At 38.8% G+C, this 15,516-nt stretch overlaps 1 protein-coding gene and 1 long non-coding RNA gene across 2 annotated transcripts; both read left to right on the top strand.

Annotated features, from left to right (window-relative positions):
- Window positions 1-393: 393 nt before the first annotated feature.
- LOC145779250 (ras-related GTP-binding protein C-like) lies at window positions 394-8,755 on the top strand. Its single transcript, XM_082590790.1, has 9 exons — window positions 394-634; window positions 2,696-2,856; window positions 3,572-3,775; window positions 4,312-4,368; window positions 4,931-5,073; window positions 5,523-5,637; window positions 6,070-6,212; window positions 6,619-6,761; window positions 7,608-8,755. The coding sequence occupies exons 2-9, from the start codon at window positions 2,698-2,700 to the stop codon at window positions 7,727-7,729; spliced, it is 1,086 nt and encodes a 361-aa protein (XP_082446916.1). The 5' UTR covers window positions 394-634; window positions 2,696-2,697; the 3' UTR covers window positions 7,730-8,755.
- Window positions 8,756-10,030: 1,275 nt separating this feature from the next.
- LOC145780142 (uncharacterized) lies at window positions 10,031-12,212 on the top strand. The gene is made up of 3 exons (XR_014290606.1): window positions 10,031-10,163; window positions 11,170-11,264; window positions 12,048-12,212. It is a non-coding gene; the product is annotated as an uncharacterized LOC145780142 (long non-coding RNA).
- Window positions 12,213-15,516: the final 3,304 nt, after the last annotated feature.

Consider the following 15,516-nt stretch of genomic DNA (forward strand, 5'->3'; position numbering starts at 1 on the left):
CACAAAATTTACTTTTTTATCTTAACTCAAATTCAAATTGTGAAGAAAGGGGCGTTCTTTCCGGCTATCAGCACAAGGCTGAGCACTCACTAGTACAGCGAGCAGTTGCGCTTCGCTAACCATAACGGTGTAGCTTCCACGCCAGCCATTCAGACCATCCAATCAACAATATGTTTCTCGGCAGCCGATTTGTAGCAAGAATTGACAGCGATAGACACGTGTTTTGCCTATGAGGCTGGGCTCATCAGTATATCGCTGTCAATTCTTGCTACAAATCGGCTGCCGAGAAACACAAATTCAAATTCGCAATCACTTGTTTCAAAAATATTGATTTGAAATCCGCTAGGTGAGCTAAAATAACTCAGATCATATGATATTGACGTCATACTCGAGAAAAGTGAGGGTGCTGTGGCTAGATTGCAAAACAGGTTTGTTTTGTTGAGAATTCTGCTGTGACTGCAATTTTCTATGCTAGAGAGTGAAAGTTATTCTGACCAAAGTCTGAATGAGGAATTAGTCATAAGTTTGGTTTGAAATCTGAAAGAAACTTATCGATATACAGTGTTTTAAGAAGGTCCCAACAGAAATACTTGGTGGGACTAACAACGGTTACCGTACAATTTGAAGAGATAAGGTTGGTACCTGTATATCTTGTCAATTAACGCAGTTTCACAACCTTATCAGATCATGCTTTGGACCGTATTAAAATAAGACGTGGCTAAGTGTACGGAACTAGTGTTGCCAGATGAGAAATTCTGCCTTATTTTGGAAAAACTTCAAAATTGTTGAAGACAAAAACTTGTAATTTGATTGATTGAATCTTTATCCTCGGACTGGGAAAGCTTCTTGCAGAGCTTAATCTTGGCAGTTTCGTATTCTTGTAGTCAGGGGCTTTGAATCACTGACGCAGGCTTGATCACCGAGATTGACAGAGTGAAGTTTCCAATTGTTGAAGTCTTGTTGCTGGGTAATTATTCCATCCATTAGGTCCCGGTGAATGGAGAGCAGTCCTTGAAATGCGTTGCTCAAGTGCACACCCTGAGAGTGGAAGTAGCGTCGCTTAATCTTGAAGCTTCTTCGTTCCAGAAGTGACGCGCTAACCAACTGAGCTATCAGGGTGATTTGGGAAGTTTAAAGTCCTGGGCAGAAAGCAAAACCAATTGAACTTTAACCCTAAACTCAACTCTAACTTAACTCTAACCTTAACTCAACACCTATGATAAAACAAAGCTTTTTCATTGCAACCATGGTAACCAGCGCTAGACCTCTGCTATGTTTGTCATATAGTGCTTTTTTGTTGTTGTGATGGTCAGAAATAAAAACAAACTGAACTGAGAAATGGCCACTTGGATTAAAATAATGCTTACTTTACCGGGCAACATTAAAAGGCGGAAATGCGAAAACGCGGAAATAAGCCGGGCGTAAAATGGCGTGTTGTCCGCAGAAGTAGAGCTTTAACACCGATGTAGAAAACGCGGAAATACGATCTTGGATTCCTAAACAGGAAAAAGGCGGAAATGCGATTTTTAACAACAACTCAATACCGAACATTTTCTTATGTTGAAATATCATTGAAAGATATTGTTTAGAAGCAATTGTGAGGTCATTAAATACTTTGACTGTTTTAATTCCACAGTTATTGGAGTAAATTTCGAAATTTAATGGAATTTATTGAAAAAGAAAACAGGAAGAAATGCGATTTTTAGCCACAACTCAATATCGAACATTTTCTTATGTTGAAATATCATTGAGTTATCGCTATGTTAAACAATATGGACGCCAAGATCGTATTTCCGCATTTTCTACAGCAGCATTAAATTGCTACTTCTGCGGACAATACGCCATTTCACGCCCGGTTTATTTCCGCGTTCCGCATTTCCGCCTTTTAGTGTTGCTCTACTTTACCTTTTTTGTATGATGCCCAAGTTGGTAAAACTTTATTATATGGTTCTTCGAAGTTTTGCCCCGGATGTGTTTTTGATGAAAAATAAAATGATATGATATGTTATTCATACTATTTGTGAAAATATGATTCAAGTTTAAAACTTGGCACAAAGAGCAGAATGATTGAGAAATTGGAAAAATGTAGGCAATGCAATGTTGTAATATATGTTTGTAATATTTCGTGTAATATTTCCTTCTTGTGTGGCTGATATTTCTGTCAAACAAATGTTTTATTTCCAGCTGTTTCTTTTAAAAGCTGCATGTGGCTCAATCTGTTGCACAAAATAACTTGGCTACGACAAACATTGTATCCTCAAATAAATTGACATTGAGAGAGTTGCAAAGAATGTATACACTGATTCATAATATTTCTATTGTCATTTTTGATGACCTAATGTCGAAAACTTATTCCAGTTGAAGTTTTAATTAATCTGAACATAAATTGCTACTTGAACAATGAACATGCTTCCTGATGATACAAGTAGTTGGGAGACATCTGAGCTTGAAGTTCATATGACCTTTCACTGCAGCCCTAATGCTGTGATTGTATCTGTGTTATGGTTTTTTATATTTCTATTCTTGTAAATATTTTATTTTGTTGTTGTACGAAAAGATAATTTCAACAATGATGTAGTCATTCCTGTGCAACTTTTGACTATTTTATTTCAATATTTGTTGAAAAAAAAGTTCTCAAAATTCTCTACTGCACCATGTCTTGACTTGCTAAAGTGTGAAATGTTTACTAACGCAGGCATGGATTCTTCACATGAGAGCTACGGTGCTTCTGTTGGATCTGTGTCCAAAACTTACGGATTCCAAGGTGAAGATGATGAACAACCACCAACAAACGAAGTGAAACCAAGAATATTGTTAATGGGTTTAAGAAGAAGTGGAAAATCATCAATACAAAAAGTGTGTATAACTTTCAGTGCAAGTTTTATTTGCCAGAAGGTCACATGAAGGAAAGATAAAAGATTTGTTTTTTAATCAATTAGTTTACTTTGAACTTGTATACTTTCGTTTACATATTTTCAAGAATGGGAAATTTTCAATTTGCATTGACATCTTCTGTATTTGTTTATTGTATTTTTATGCCATAAAAAACCTAATAATATTTCTCGTATAATTTGCATTCATTCTGCACTGAACTGCAATGATGTGGCAACGGAACAATTCTGTCAATCAGTAAATCAGCATTTTCTATTGTACAAAATGCACCAATCGAATCGATGGCTCTACCAATTGTATATATTTTTTGCTTGGGATCTGGATTTTCGCTTGTTTCCTGAAATTAACTTTCTAGGATTAGTTTTTATTATATAAATGCTAGCCTACACAAGATTGATGCATGAAACATTGGTCTGTTTTATGTGTTTTCATTGAGACTGCTATTATTTCATATCTTTTTCTCTACTGCCTAATTATCTTTGTAACTTGAATATAAGCGGTAGGCTTGCGCTTGCAGTATAAACATGAAATAAAACTGTATCATATAACATTTCCTACAACAATTTGCAAGAAGCCATTACTGATTTTTTAGTGCAGTGCAATGAAGTTTGCTAAAAAGTGACTGTTGCATTGGTTTCGTGATGCATATACAGTATACAGATACACATATTGTTTCCAGGTTGTATTCCATAAGATGTCACCAAATGAAACACTATTCCTTGAAAGTACTGCAAAAATCTTCAAAGACGATGTCTCAAATAATTCGTTTATTAATTTTCAAATATGGGACATCCCCGGTCAAGCAGACTTTCTTGATCAGAACTTTGACCTCGACATGATATTTGGAGGAACAGGAGCACTTATATTTGTTGTTGATGCACAAGTGGGTTTAGATTTATTGTAAATAGTGATAAGAGCCATGTATAAATGTAAATAATTAAATCTTTATAGTTTGGTAGCCTGTCAATGATAAGTTATTGTTGTGGTGGCGGTTTTTCTTGTAGTTTTCTGTGATGGTAGACTGCTGTTTGTTATGTATGAAAGTATATTGTTGTAACAAGACTAAGGTACTAAATGTGTTTAAAACTTTTGATTCCCTTATGTATTCTATATAATTAATAGACGGTATGTACTTTACTTACATACCGGTCACATGCCTATTTCATTACAGTTCCTTTTAATGCATTTTTTGTTAATGTACAGTAAGCTATTAACCAGTCCTCATGCCAAGTTTTTGTGCTCGCCATTCTTGGTGCAATAATATCAATTTTATTACTCAATGTTGGCAGGAGGGCATGTAGGCTTCCATCTACAGTCTACACGTTGTAGTTTTTGTGTGACATTGTTAATAAATCCATGTATTGGTTAATAACAAGCGACGAATAAGATTCAATGTTGCTTGAACAATTACATTGGCAGGATGAATACATGGAGGCATTGACCTGTCTACACGAAACTGTCTCAAAAGCTTATCATGTGAGTGCTTTATGAAGCATTTTTGCATTAAGACACAAAGCACTGCAAGGAGTGCAAGATTTATTTTCCCTTCTCCGTTTGTTGGCTTGCTGATGCATCTAATGCTGCAGCTTGTATTTTATTGCTTTAGAAACACAAACAAAACATAATAGAATATCTTTGTCCTTGTCGAAATTCTATTTTATTTGCAAAACCAATCGTTTAACATCTGGCAAGGAAGGTGTAAGGTCACATGATGTTGGATTGAGACAGCCACTGACTAGCTGCGGGGTAATGAAATGGTTTAACGATTCTTTGTAGTTATCACATCAGCGCAAATTGAAAAGCTGTTTGCTCACACATTATGCGGGCAGTAAACGTTTATGAGCATGGCCTGTTCGTCCTGACCTATTCGTGGATCACATGAAGGTGTAAAGTAGCGTGTGCAAGGTTTTCCATCTAAACATTTTTACTGTTCATTTCCATTGTACATGAAATTTTTGTTGCAAGTCAAGCCCATGACTGCAGCTGATTCCATTAAATCACTTAATTCACAAGCATGTTGGTTTCAATTCATTCACAGGTGAACCCGAATATAAAGTTTGAGATATTCATCCACAAAGTCGACGGGCTGTCCGATGACCACAAAATAGAGACACAGAGGGATATGTCCCAACGAGCCAATGAAGAGTTGCACGAAGTCGGTCTTGATGATTTGCATTTAAGGTCAGTGTTGATTTTCTGCTAATAACCAGGCTTTGTCTTGACTGATTGATCTGGTCAAGATTTCGTATTGTGTTGAAGGGTCGTATTCATGGGTTAATTAGTTCGGATTTTTGGCCGTGCAATCTGCAGACATGCACGTTACTGCACAAACATCTATTCATGCATGTTTTAAATCATTCAAGGTTTTGCCATCTTTTCCCGTTTATTGACGTGCTGGTATATCGTTTGTCGCTGGTGCTATGTCATTTGACCGAACACTTTCATCATCATCCATCTGACATACCCAGACACCATTAACATAGGTTTCCAATCATCCATGACCTCATCAAACCCGACAGTTCGTGTTCCTGCACTCATTTGTGCTGTTATGATCGGTGACCTGTGGGGAAAGGTTTTTAATGTCCACATTATCAGTGACGAACAAATAATGCGACCTGATATTATTCCAGCTTCTACCTGACATCAATATACGATCACTCGATATTTGAAGCGTTCAGCAAAGTTGTGCAGAAGTTGATCCCACAGTTGTCCGCACTTGAAAACCTGCTCAGCAGCTTTGTACAGGTAACACTCGATCAGCTTGTTTGCTGGGACATGTACGACGTAACTAGTTCACGTAAAAATATTAATGTACCCTATGAAAACTTGTGCTATATGTGACATTGTTGTTTCTGATCTTACACCAAGTACTCCTGCATGCGTAGGATGACATCATTCTGTTCCAATGTTGCCTCGAGAGGTTCTTGTGGTTTCTGACAACCCCTAGGGCCGGCGGCAATACGTTGGGAACCTTTGGGGTGAAATATTCAACGTTTTTTCACATATATACTGATTCTTGAAGTGTTTTGTTTGTGAATTCACAAACTTGTTGAGCTCGGTCTTCCTGAGGAGTACTGCAGCGGTTACCGAATCTTGTGTGGATCATTGCAATACAATTCTCAAATATGTTTGATTTTTCGTGTAGTGATAATGTATGCTATTGTTGTTTCTACGTAGAACTCCACAGTGGAAAAGGCTTTTCTGTTTGACGTCGTCAGTAAGATCTACATCGCCACCGATGGGTCAGCGGTGGACATGCAATCCTACGAATTGTGCTGCGAGATGATTGATGTTATGATCGACTTAACTTGTATTTACGGGTGAGAATCATGATCTTATAATTCTCTCTATTTGACATGTTATTTAAATTTCATGTGTTTGCGTTGTATGGATTTTTCAAACTCTCAACATCGGTGACGCTTCTGTGTCAGTGGTTCAAAGCCGCTACCAGTACGGTATGCGAAACCGCCGAGAATAATCTTTCAGAGGCTTTCCCCAATCTGGGAAAGGTATAACACGATCCATTATAGGTTTTGCATTCTGGATGACTGCATTCATGTACCGCAGTAGCTAAGCAACTTGTTCGTTTTGTTCAACCGCAGCAAGCCTGTGCTGAAACTGTTTGCATTGGATTGAAAGTAACATGCATCTGCCTTGTCGTAAGAAGAGTTAAAATCATGTATAACAACGTTGTCGAGTGCTTATTCTGTGCGTATTTTTCACCAGTGACGACGACTCAGAGTGTGCGTGTGAACACGACTCGACCTGCATCATCAGACTGAACAATTCCAGTATCCTCTACCTGCGGGAAATCACCAAGTTCCTTGTCTTGGTCTGCATACTGAGGGACGAAGCGTTTACTAAACGAGGTGAAGCCCTAGCAACTGTTTTGTACTTTCTATCCAGCGTTGTTGTGTATCCATCAGAGGTGTACGGTGTCATGTTTTCTGGACTCCTGCTCCAAATATTTCGGGGCTATTGGTTCCAAACTCCACTCCGACTCCTGGTGGAGACTAAATATTTGTACGCTAAAAGTATCAACTGGCAAGGTATTAGACTCCGGCACATGTTTTTGCCAAGAATTCCAAACTCCGGCTCGACTCCCGCCGAAGCCCTAGACTCCGGGTCTTGTACACCTCTGGTAGCCACATGAAGAATCTGACACCGCCAAACTTCACGCTTGAAAGGACGTAGGTTCAACACCTGTCGGAAGCATGCGGTTGTGTGTTGGTTTTTGTTACGTATGGCGTTATTTTAGCAGTTGGTCTTGGCAGTTTTCATTTAGCAAATCCATGAGCACGTTGTTGCATTGGTGGGTTGTGCTGTGATGTCCTTTTTAACGCTTGGTTACTGGACATTTCAGTATAACATTTCATGGCATTCTGTAAACAGATATGACGGCTTCCATTGAACATGTAGCTTTGAGGGTATTCTTGTGATTTGAATGAGTTGTTGATGTAGCACTGAAGATATTCATTAGGAAGCACAAGTTGCATTATGTGCCCACGATGCAACATCTGCTCGAATGCTCTGATCTGACATCACAACAGTCTGCACGTGACTTGGCCGAGTTCAACGATAGCGCAAGAGCTTGTGTGATTCCTAGATGTAGCTTGGCTGCTGTCGTGAGGCACGATGGTGATGAACAAGATTTAACCCTGCATCACCTTGCGTGGGCATTATGATCTATCCTGACCAACATTTCTACTTTCCAGATATCATCAACTTCAACATACTGTGCCTCCAGAGCGCCATCCACCGGGTATTTGACGTCAGAGCAAAAGCTTCGAAACAGAACGGCTTTCTCCCCATCGAAGGATTGAATAGCTATCGATGAGCGCCCTCCAAGTGTTGGCAATATGGGGTTTTGGGATGAACGCCCCTGTTAAATGTTTTACTTACACATTATGAAATTTAACATCAAAGCAATATAGAGATTTGAAAAACTTTAAATCTTGAAATTCTTCCTCTATTGAGACAAACTTGTCGACACATTTTGCATCAAAATGCTTATTCCTTAGCAACTCTGTGATGCAAGTTTTGCTTCTGGTTGCTAGGTGATAGCAGATTATATTTGTGCGCTGTCTGTAGCGCAGGTCAGTGCTTCTCAAACCGCTTAAAACGTACCGACAGATGTCGTATTGGCAGTCGTTCAACTGACACTAATAAGTCCAATTTTGGTTTGACAGGTCTATAACGAATATAGTCACGAACATTTCACTAACTGCGAGTGGTTTTCGAACTTTGTAATCCTCAGCACTACGTCATCGGATGCATTGAGAGCTTTTATGTTTATATGAGAATGCCTGGGCATCTGTTTTGCGTTGCTTTTAATTCGTTTCCTTTCAATTTTTTGGCTAAATTCTAATTTTTATGTTTTGACCAAAGGTGTCTCTTTAGATTTAAAGGTTTCATTGGGTCATTGCTGAGCACAACTACACAAATTCGGCACACCAGCATCATCTGTTGCGATAAGGCCAAATTGATAATAATAAACAACCTAAAAATGGTGAAAAACACATCCCGGTCAAAACGAAACAATACTCAATAACTTATTTCAAGCTAATCGAGTACCTGCAGCCAAGTGCTTGCGTACCGGCACAGGTACAGTACCGGTACAGGTAGGCGTATCACAGCTCAAGTAGCACTGACGTTAGCTACCTAGAAGTGTGCCAGAGGAAAATCGAGCCGTTATGAGCTATCTTGTGGTTTTGAAGCAAGTGCTACATTTTAACTCAATATAAGCAAAGAAGAGCCTGTTGGTTCTTGCTCGATGTAGGGCTGGTTTGCCCCCTGCGCTCATTATGTACCTTTGTCTCCAATTGTTTATGACCTTGACTGCAATTAAAGAAATGATCTTCCGTTTGCCGCTTGCATGTTTGCCAGTAAAGGGCGCGCCACCGTCGTTTGAGGCAGTGGAGGAAAATCCGTCGTCACAAAAACAGGCCTGTGTGCATTAAAAGTTGAAAAGTGCGCTTACAGATATAACTTATTTAAAGATATAACTTATAACTTATTTGGGAAGATGACAGGTTTGTCGTAGTTATGATTGTAACAATTCAGACTCTTAGAAATTTCTTCAAATAGCAATTTAAATTTTAGTTTGTTTTGTTTTTCGCCAAGTTTAATTTTACAAGAAAAAAAAGTCTTTTGGTAAAAGACCCTGCTAAAAAGATACAAAAAAACTTATGACTGTATTATGAGACTACCTCCAGAATGCAGTTGGAAAGTCTTAAATATTTTACATTATTATTGCATAAGTTGTGCTTAACGTACATATCTAATCTCCGCCAAAACAAGCCAAAAATATGTCTAGATGCAAATATTGCTTATTTTACATACTGCTGTAAGTGAGAAAATGACAGGTTTGTCATGGCTATGATTCAACATATTTGGCCGTGTTCTAGTAGACCGTGCCGAGCGCATTGCAATAAATTGACATTCGCTTTTGCATTATCGTTGCTGACCCGGTTAGTTAAACAAGTTTGAATTCAGTCAATAACCGAAAAGGAAACATTGATTGTTGTTGCGTCACTTGTTCATTGTTATGCTACAAACATGAACATTGAGAGCTGTGGAACACCCGAAAGGACGCCTGTAAGACACCGCTCAAGAGTATGCGGCTGTGGATTTAGCAGGACACTTAAAGGCATGCCTGAAGGTGGTCACGACGATTGGCTTCCTTGCCTTCTCGTCCACTTAATTTAAATCTTCAACCACCAGGTGTAAGCCTGGATACGACAAACATCAACACGAATATTATTAAGTGAAGCAGTATAAGAGAATGAGGCGCTTTACTTGACCATCTGCACGTGGAGTCATTATACATAACGAACACTAGGCTGCAGGAAAGAGCAGTGTGCATTTTGCATTCTTTATATTTACCACAAAGTTACCATTATGCTTTCAACATGACTACACCCAGGTGTTCGCTGTCAGAAACTTGCTAGAAGATCACTAGAATATAATTAGCCTGCTTTGCCAGTGACAGACCTCCAACGACATGCCAGAGTTGAGAAGCTTTGAGGCGTAGCTCACAACAAAGTTCTCTATGAATCGATCAGTGATTGGACAATACGTGAGCACAACCATAAGCTGGTCGTCTAGAATATTCTTGGTCTTTGAACGGAAGAAAGCCGCTCAAAAGTTGAGGAAATTGACAACATGAGACACCCAGTTTCACAATCTTTCATTGCTGGATCAGTCGAAAGCAAAGTATACTTGTAAGTGTTAAATCTGTGCAAACCTGCAAAAATTATTATTTTCGAAAGGTAAGTCGTGTACATGTCGTTATGTGTAACTTTGGCTACTACTAACTTGTGTGTAAACTGTGGATATTGTCGACCTAAAGATTAATTTACTTGTTGTGGGCCTATCTATGTTTAGGCTTCGTTTGCAAAAATATCTAAGGGAAGTTTAAACTTATTGCAACTGAATCTCTAGCAAGCTATTCGTCCGCTATTATGTGAATGGCCACAAGTTCTGTTCCGTGGTTTCAATCTCAGATCAACCTCTACAAATGTGTGTATGAGCATCTCTAATGAATATTATAATGCTTTCTTGAACAAGCAGTAGCTACATGACACTGACAGTCATCTTTGTTCAGTGGATTCGAACAAGCAGTTAGTTTTCACAAAGCAATTTTAGTCCGCCCCGTTAGCTCAATGGTTACGCGCCCGGCTCAAGATCACGCAGCGCAAGTTCGACTCTCTGGGTGTGTGCTTGAGCAACGCATATCCAGGACTGCTTTCCATTCAGTGGCATCTAGTGAATGGAATAACTCCCCGGCAACAACACTTCAACAATCGGGAAACTTTACTCTGCCAATCTCGGTAACCGGCTCTGCGTCAAAAGCCTCTGCAAGTATGCGAAACTGCCAGGAATAAGCTATCAAGGCTTTGTCAGTCCGAGGATCAAGATTAAAAAACCAAACCAACTATTATAGTAGCCTGCTGCAGATGCTGCAACAAAATAAGTCATTAAAGCAGTAGGCTGCAAAGAGTGAAAGATCAATAGTAGGTTACCGTACTTTAAATTGCAATTCACTTGCATTGCCAACAAAAAAATTCGCAATGGCCATATTGAAATACAAACGCTTTTGCAGTGCAGTGGCGATATTGAACAACTTTTTCCTAGGACCAAACAATTGAGTCAGCACATTTCAATGCAAATGTTGTGTTGTCAACTACACAGCCTACAAACAAAAGTTTGCAGTTTTATTAATTGTCTCTTCAAAGGTCTTCTTAGGCTCCTGTAACCTCGACTGTTCATTTGCAGATGAATAAAATTGCCATTGTCGCTATTTTGGTTGTGCTGCTCACTATGAACATTCAAGAGGGAGAAAGTTTGGGATGGATGACACGAAGACGACGGTAAAAAAACGACGACGATAAAAACAATAAAATAGTTTGTATAACCTACTGAAGTAAACATTGTTGCACATTGATGGACAGAATGGTTGGTTTTGAGAATATTATTGACATGTGAAACAAATGAAAAATAAAACAGGGGCGCCAACGCTGAAATGGGCCTCATCACAACGGCCTATTTTGGATGAGACCGACTCAGATATTTTTGATTCCAAAAAAGATTCATCATGGAGGAAACAATTTACAACTTACGCATATTTTAAACGCACAGGCCTATTGCTTATATTAACATCTTAGTAGGCCTATATGTGCAAATTGGTAAGCTCATTGGTGTTGACAAGAGAGTTGAGTGGAACTTTCTGAGGAGATAAATTTAGAGGTTAGTAATCATTTCATGGAGCACGAAAACTTACCGAAACCGGTATTTTTTGATATAGACCAAGTTGCATAGATGTATCTTGATTGAGGGCCAGAGGATGGCATTAGTAGCCTACTAGGCCCAAATTATCCTCTCAACGGCCCAAAGTAAGCAATAGCCATATACGTTCGTAAAGCAAAATTGACAAATAAGTAACATTGAAGTTGATTGGTTTGAAACAGATATCGAGGAATTTCCAAACAAATTGTAACAAATGGTTGACAAACCCATTTCAGAGTCAAACAAGTAAGCGTGACGTCATAAACATGATTCACTTTGCTTGCAGCAGGCATGACGTCAACTGTCTCAGAAGAAATGCTTTTATTTCCTGGCTACTTTTCCAATTTCACTTAAACTTTCTCTTACAGGTTTCCTCCACCCAACAAACATATTGCTGTTGCAGCGGAAGGACGTCATCAACATCAGCAGTCTGTTGAAGATGGAAATTCGATCATGTTTGATGTTTTTTCAGAACTTTAGTGGAGAATGACTTTCAAGTGAAAGTGTTTTGAATAAAAGCAGAATCGATGGTCTATGGTTGTACTTTCTTTGGTGATCGCGATGGTTTCAGTCTCAGATTGATCAAAAACACCGCATTAGAATCTAAGTCAATCTTCACTGTGTTGCTTTTGAAGGTTGAAATATAAACATTCTTATAATCTTTAACCCACAGATGTTCAACTTATGGATAATTTCATTAAAAGCGGAGACAGAGCTGTAATAACCGCCTCTAGTTTTCTCGAAGTAGGCTTGTGCGCAAACGGCTTGTTCTTCTCTATTTTCTTTGTTCTAAGTTTTGACGCTATCAAAAATAAATAGAAAATATCGTGCAACTTCTGTTTTATTTCTTCCTTTTTTCAAACTTTAGTAACAAACAAACAAACGACCATTTTTTACCTAAACCAAACTAAAACTAATGAATGTTTGCTCAACGTAGTCAAAAAATGAATCGTGTAACTTACAAAAAATGTGAGATCATCTGAAGGCAAGCGCAAGACTAGTTTAGTTTCTCGCGCGAGCTTGCGGTGATCGAAGCCAAACGTCACAGGCTACCCTTGGATTCAATGCCCAAGAATCTCGTTGGTACCGGCTTACAATTCTTTCAACGGCCCTAGTCAGACCCACCGGGGCGTCCAGGTCTAGAAATGTTTTAAAAACCTAGTAACATGGACGAATAAGGATTTTGTGAACCTAATAAGAACAATGGATCGTTGTGGGGCATCGCGATTGATGCCGACGCCTTATTCAGACAAGGCCGATCATGATGAGCTGAAGCAAACTAGCGGCATTGCGTCGACAAATTGCTGCTGACAGGAAATGGTGTCACTTCCGGTAAAGTACATCACTTCCCGTGAAGTAGCAACACATCTGCAAACGAGGCGCAGTAGAAAAGCCGTGCAGTTTGATGAAATTGTCAAACAAAAATCATCGAATGAAAACTCTTATTGTTCAAATGGCCTTCATCGTTTAACAGATTCTCTGAGAGAAAAAATAAAGACACTTAGAATGGGAAAACGTCACGCGGAGGCATGGGCGTCCGCACATAGGGGCGAATGGGGTCAGCTGACCCCCCCTGGAAAATTGTTGGATGAAAAATGAAACAGCGAGAACATGCAAAAATAGGCATGAATTCAATGAAGCTGTTCGTAACATTGAATCATACAGAAAAGAACAATCAGCCACCAATTTAGTTAATCAGTTCTTGAATAAAAAGTGAAGTCGACGTGGGTCTTTGCCGAATTTTTTGATGACTTTTTGGATGAACGAATTTTTGTCCGAGTTTATTCGACTTCTGTGGACACTCATCATACACAGCCCAGATAGCCTGTCGTCAGACATGGTTGATCTGAGCCATGTTTTGACCCGCCTCGTTGTGCTGAATGATCTTTCTACCGTACAAGTAGTGGCGTGGAGAGTCAGTAATGTTATCATCGCTTGACGTACAGCTGGAAAAAGTTCCATATTTTTCACCAAGTCTACAAATTCCAATTCTTCCTGGTCTTCGGACTGAGGAAATTTTCCTTTTATGGTTATCCCAGCTAGAAATTTCACGTGTATTACACGTAGATTCTACGTACCTTGGGTCGTGTATTATACGTTAATTTTCACGTATAATACACGCATATGTGTAGACACTATTTCACGTGCATTACACGTATATTTGGTGGTGGATTTTACGTGTTTTACGCCCGCGTTACACCTAATTTCCTCGTATCTGACACGTAGATTCTACGTACCTTGGGTCGTGTATTATACGTTAATTTTCACGTATAATACACGCATATGTGTAGACACTATTTCACGTGCATTACACGTATATTTGGTGGTGGATTTTACGTGTTTTACGCCCGCGTTACACCTAATTTCCTCGTATCTGACACGTAGATTCTACGTACCTTGGGTCGTGTATTATACGTTAATTTTCACGTATAATACACGCATATGTGTAGACACTATTTCACGTGCATTACACGTATATTTGGTGGTGGATTTTACGTGTTTTACGCCCGCGTTACACCTAATTTCCTTGTATCTGACAACACTAATACACGTGTTTTCCACGTATATTTGGTGGTGGATTTTACGTGTTTTACACCCGCATTACACCTAATTTCCTCGTACCTGACACGTAGATTCTACGTACCTTGGGTCGTGTATTATACGTTAATTTTCACGTATAATACACGCATATGTGTAGACACTATTTCACGTGCATTACACGTATATTTGGTGGTGGATTTTACGTGTTTTACGCCCGCATTACACCTAATTTCCTCGTATCTGACACGTAGATTCTAAGTCCCTTGGGTCGTGTATTATACGTTAATTTTCACGTATAAGTGTCGACACTATTTCACGTATATTTGGTGGTGGATTTTACGTGTTTTTACACCCACATTCTACCTAATTTCCGCGTACCGTATCTGAAATCAACAATTTAACACATTTGTATTTATTTAACACATTTGTATAACACATATTGTTATAAGAGGCTACTGTCCAATTGTGACCCTTCTAGCACTCATTCGGAGAGTTAACGCTTGTTTTGAACTTTATTTGGAATTAGAGAAGAAAAAGAGCAATAGCAGTGGTGGGAATCGAACCCGCGTCAATGAAAGCCAACCAGCTGACAAAACCCCTAAGCCAACCAGCTGACAAAAAACCCATCACTTAATTTGCTTTCTATCAACTTCTTTTCGCCATTTTTACGTCACTTAAACCGGAGCTTATGATTGGTTGGCGGTTTCATTCTAGTCATTTTTAGTGGCAGAATTTCGACTTGTTAAAGTGGCTACCGTACCAAACCTTAGTAAGTAATTGTTTAATATCAGTAAGCGAGACCACTTAAATTTACACTAAGAACTATCGTTAAAAGATCACATTAATTTGCGACTAAAAAATGTCATGAAGTTTCCTTTTTACATAACGTAATAAAAACGTGTAAAGACACCTACAAAAACACATAATCTAACTTATATCCTAAAAAATGCGGAGGAGTGTGGTTGACACCAATCCACTTGAGTGGAGAATTCTTTCTGTTTATACCGTCCTTGGGAGGTAGTTTTACCTAACACAGATTAAAAATTGCCCAAATGAACGAAAGAACTTCAACACGTTTAATATACGTGGAAAACACGTGTTACTTTTCAACAGATGGAAACGTGCAATACACGTGGAAACAACATATAATCAAAATATAAAAAATTCCGATAAAACATCCTTCTGCTCGGGTAAACATTTTTTCTCTTTTGTATGCCCTCTTCTGGGTGTGATTTTACCTTATATACCTTAAAAATTAGTCAAATAATCATAGGATTTTGAACACGTGTAATATAC

This window comes from Aplidium turbinatum, chromosome 11 (genome assembly GCF_918807975.1).
Source record: "Aplidium turbinatum chromosome 11, kaAplTurb1.1, whole genome shotgun sequence".
Lineage (NCBI taxonomy): Eukaryota > Metazoa > Chordata > Ascidiacea > Aplousobranchia > Polyclinidae > Aplidium > Aplidium turbinatum.

What these genes read in the sequence shown, in the direction of transcription:
- LOC145779250 (XM_082590790.1), top strand. Translation starts at nt 2,698, where the DNA reads ATGGATTCTTCACATGAGAGCTACGGTGCTTCTGTTGGATCTGTGTCC. An exon ending in TATTTGTTGTTGATGCACAA is followed by an intron (nt 3,776 to 4,311) that starts GTGGGTTTAGAT and finishes TTACATTGGCAG; the next exon opens with GATGAATACATGGAGGCATT. An exon ending in TGCTCAGCAGCTTTGTACAG is followed by an intron (nt 5,638 to 6,069) that starts GTAACACTCGAT and finishes GTTTCTACGTAG; the next exon opens with AACTCCACAGTGGAAAAGGC.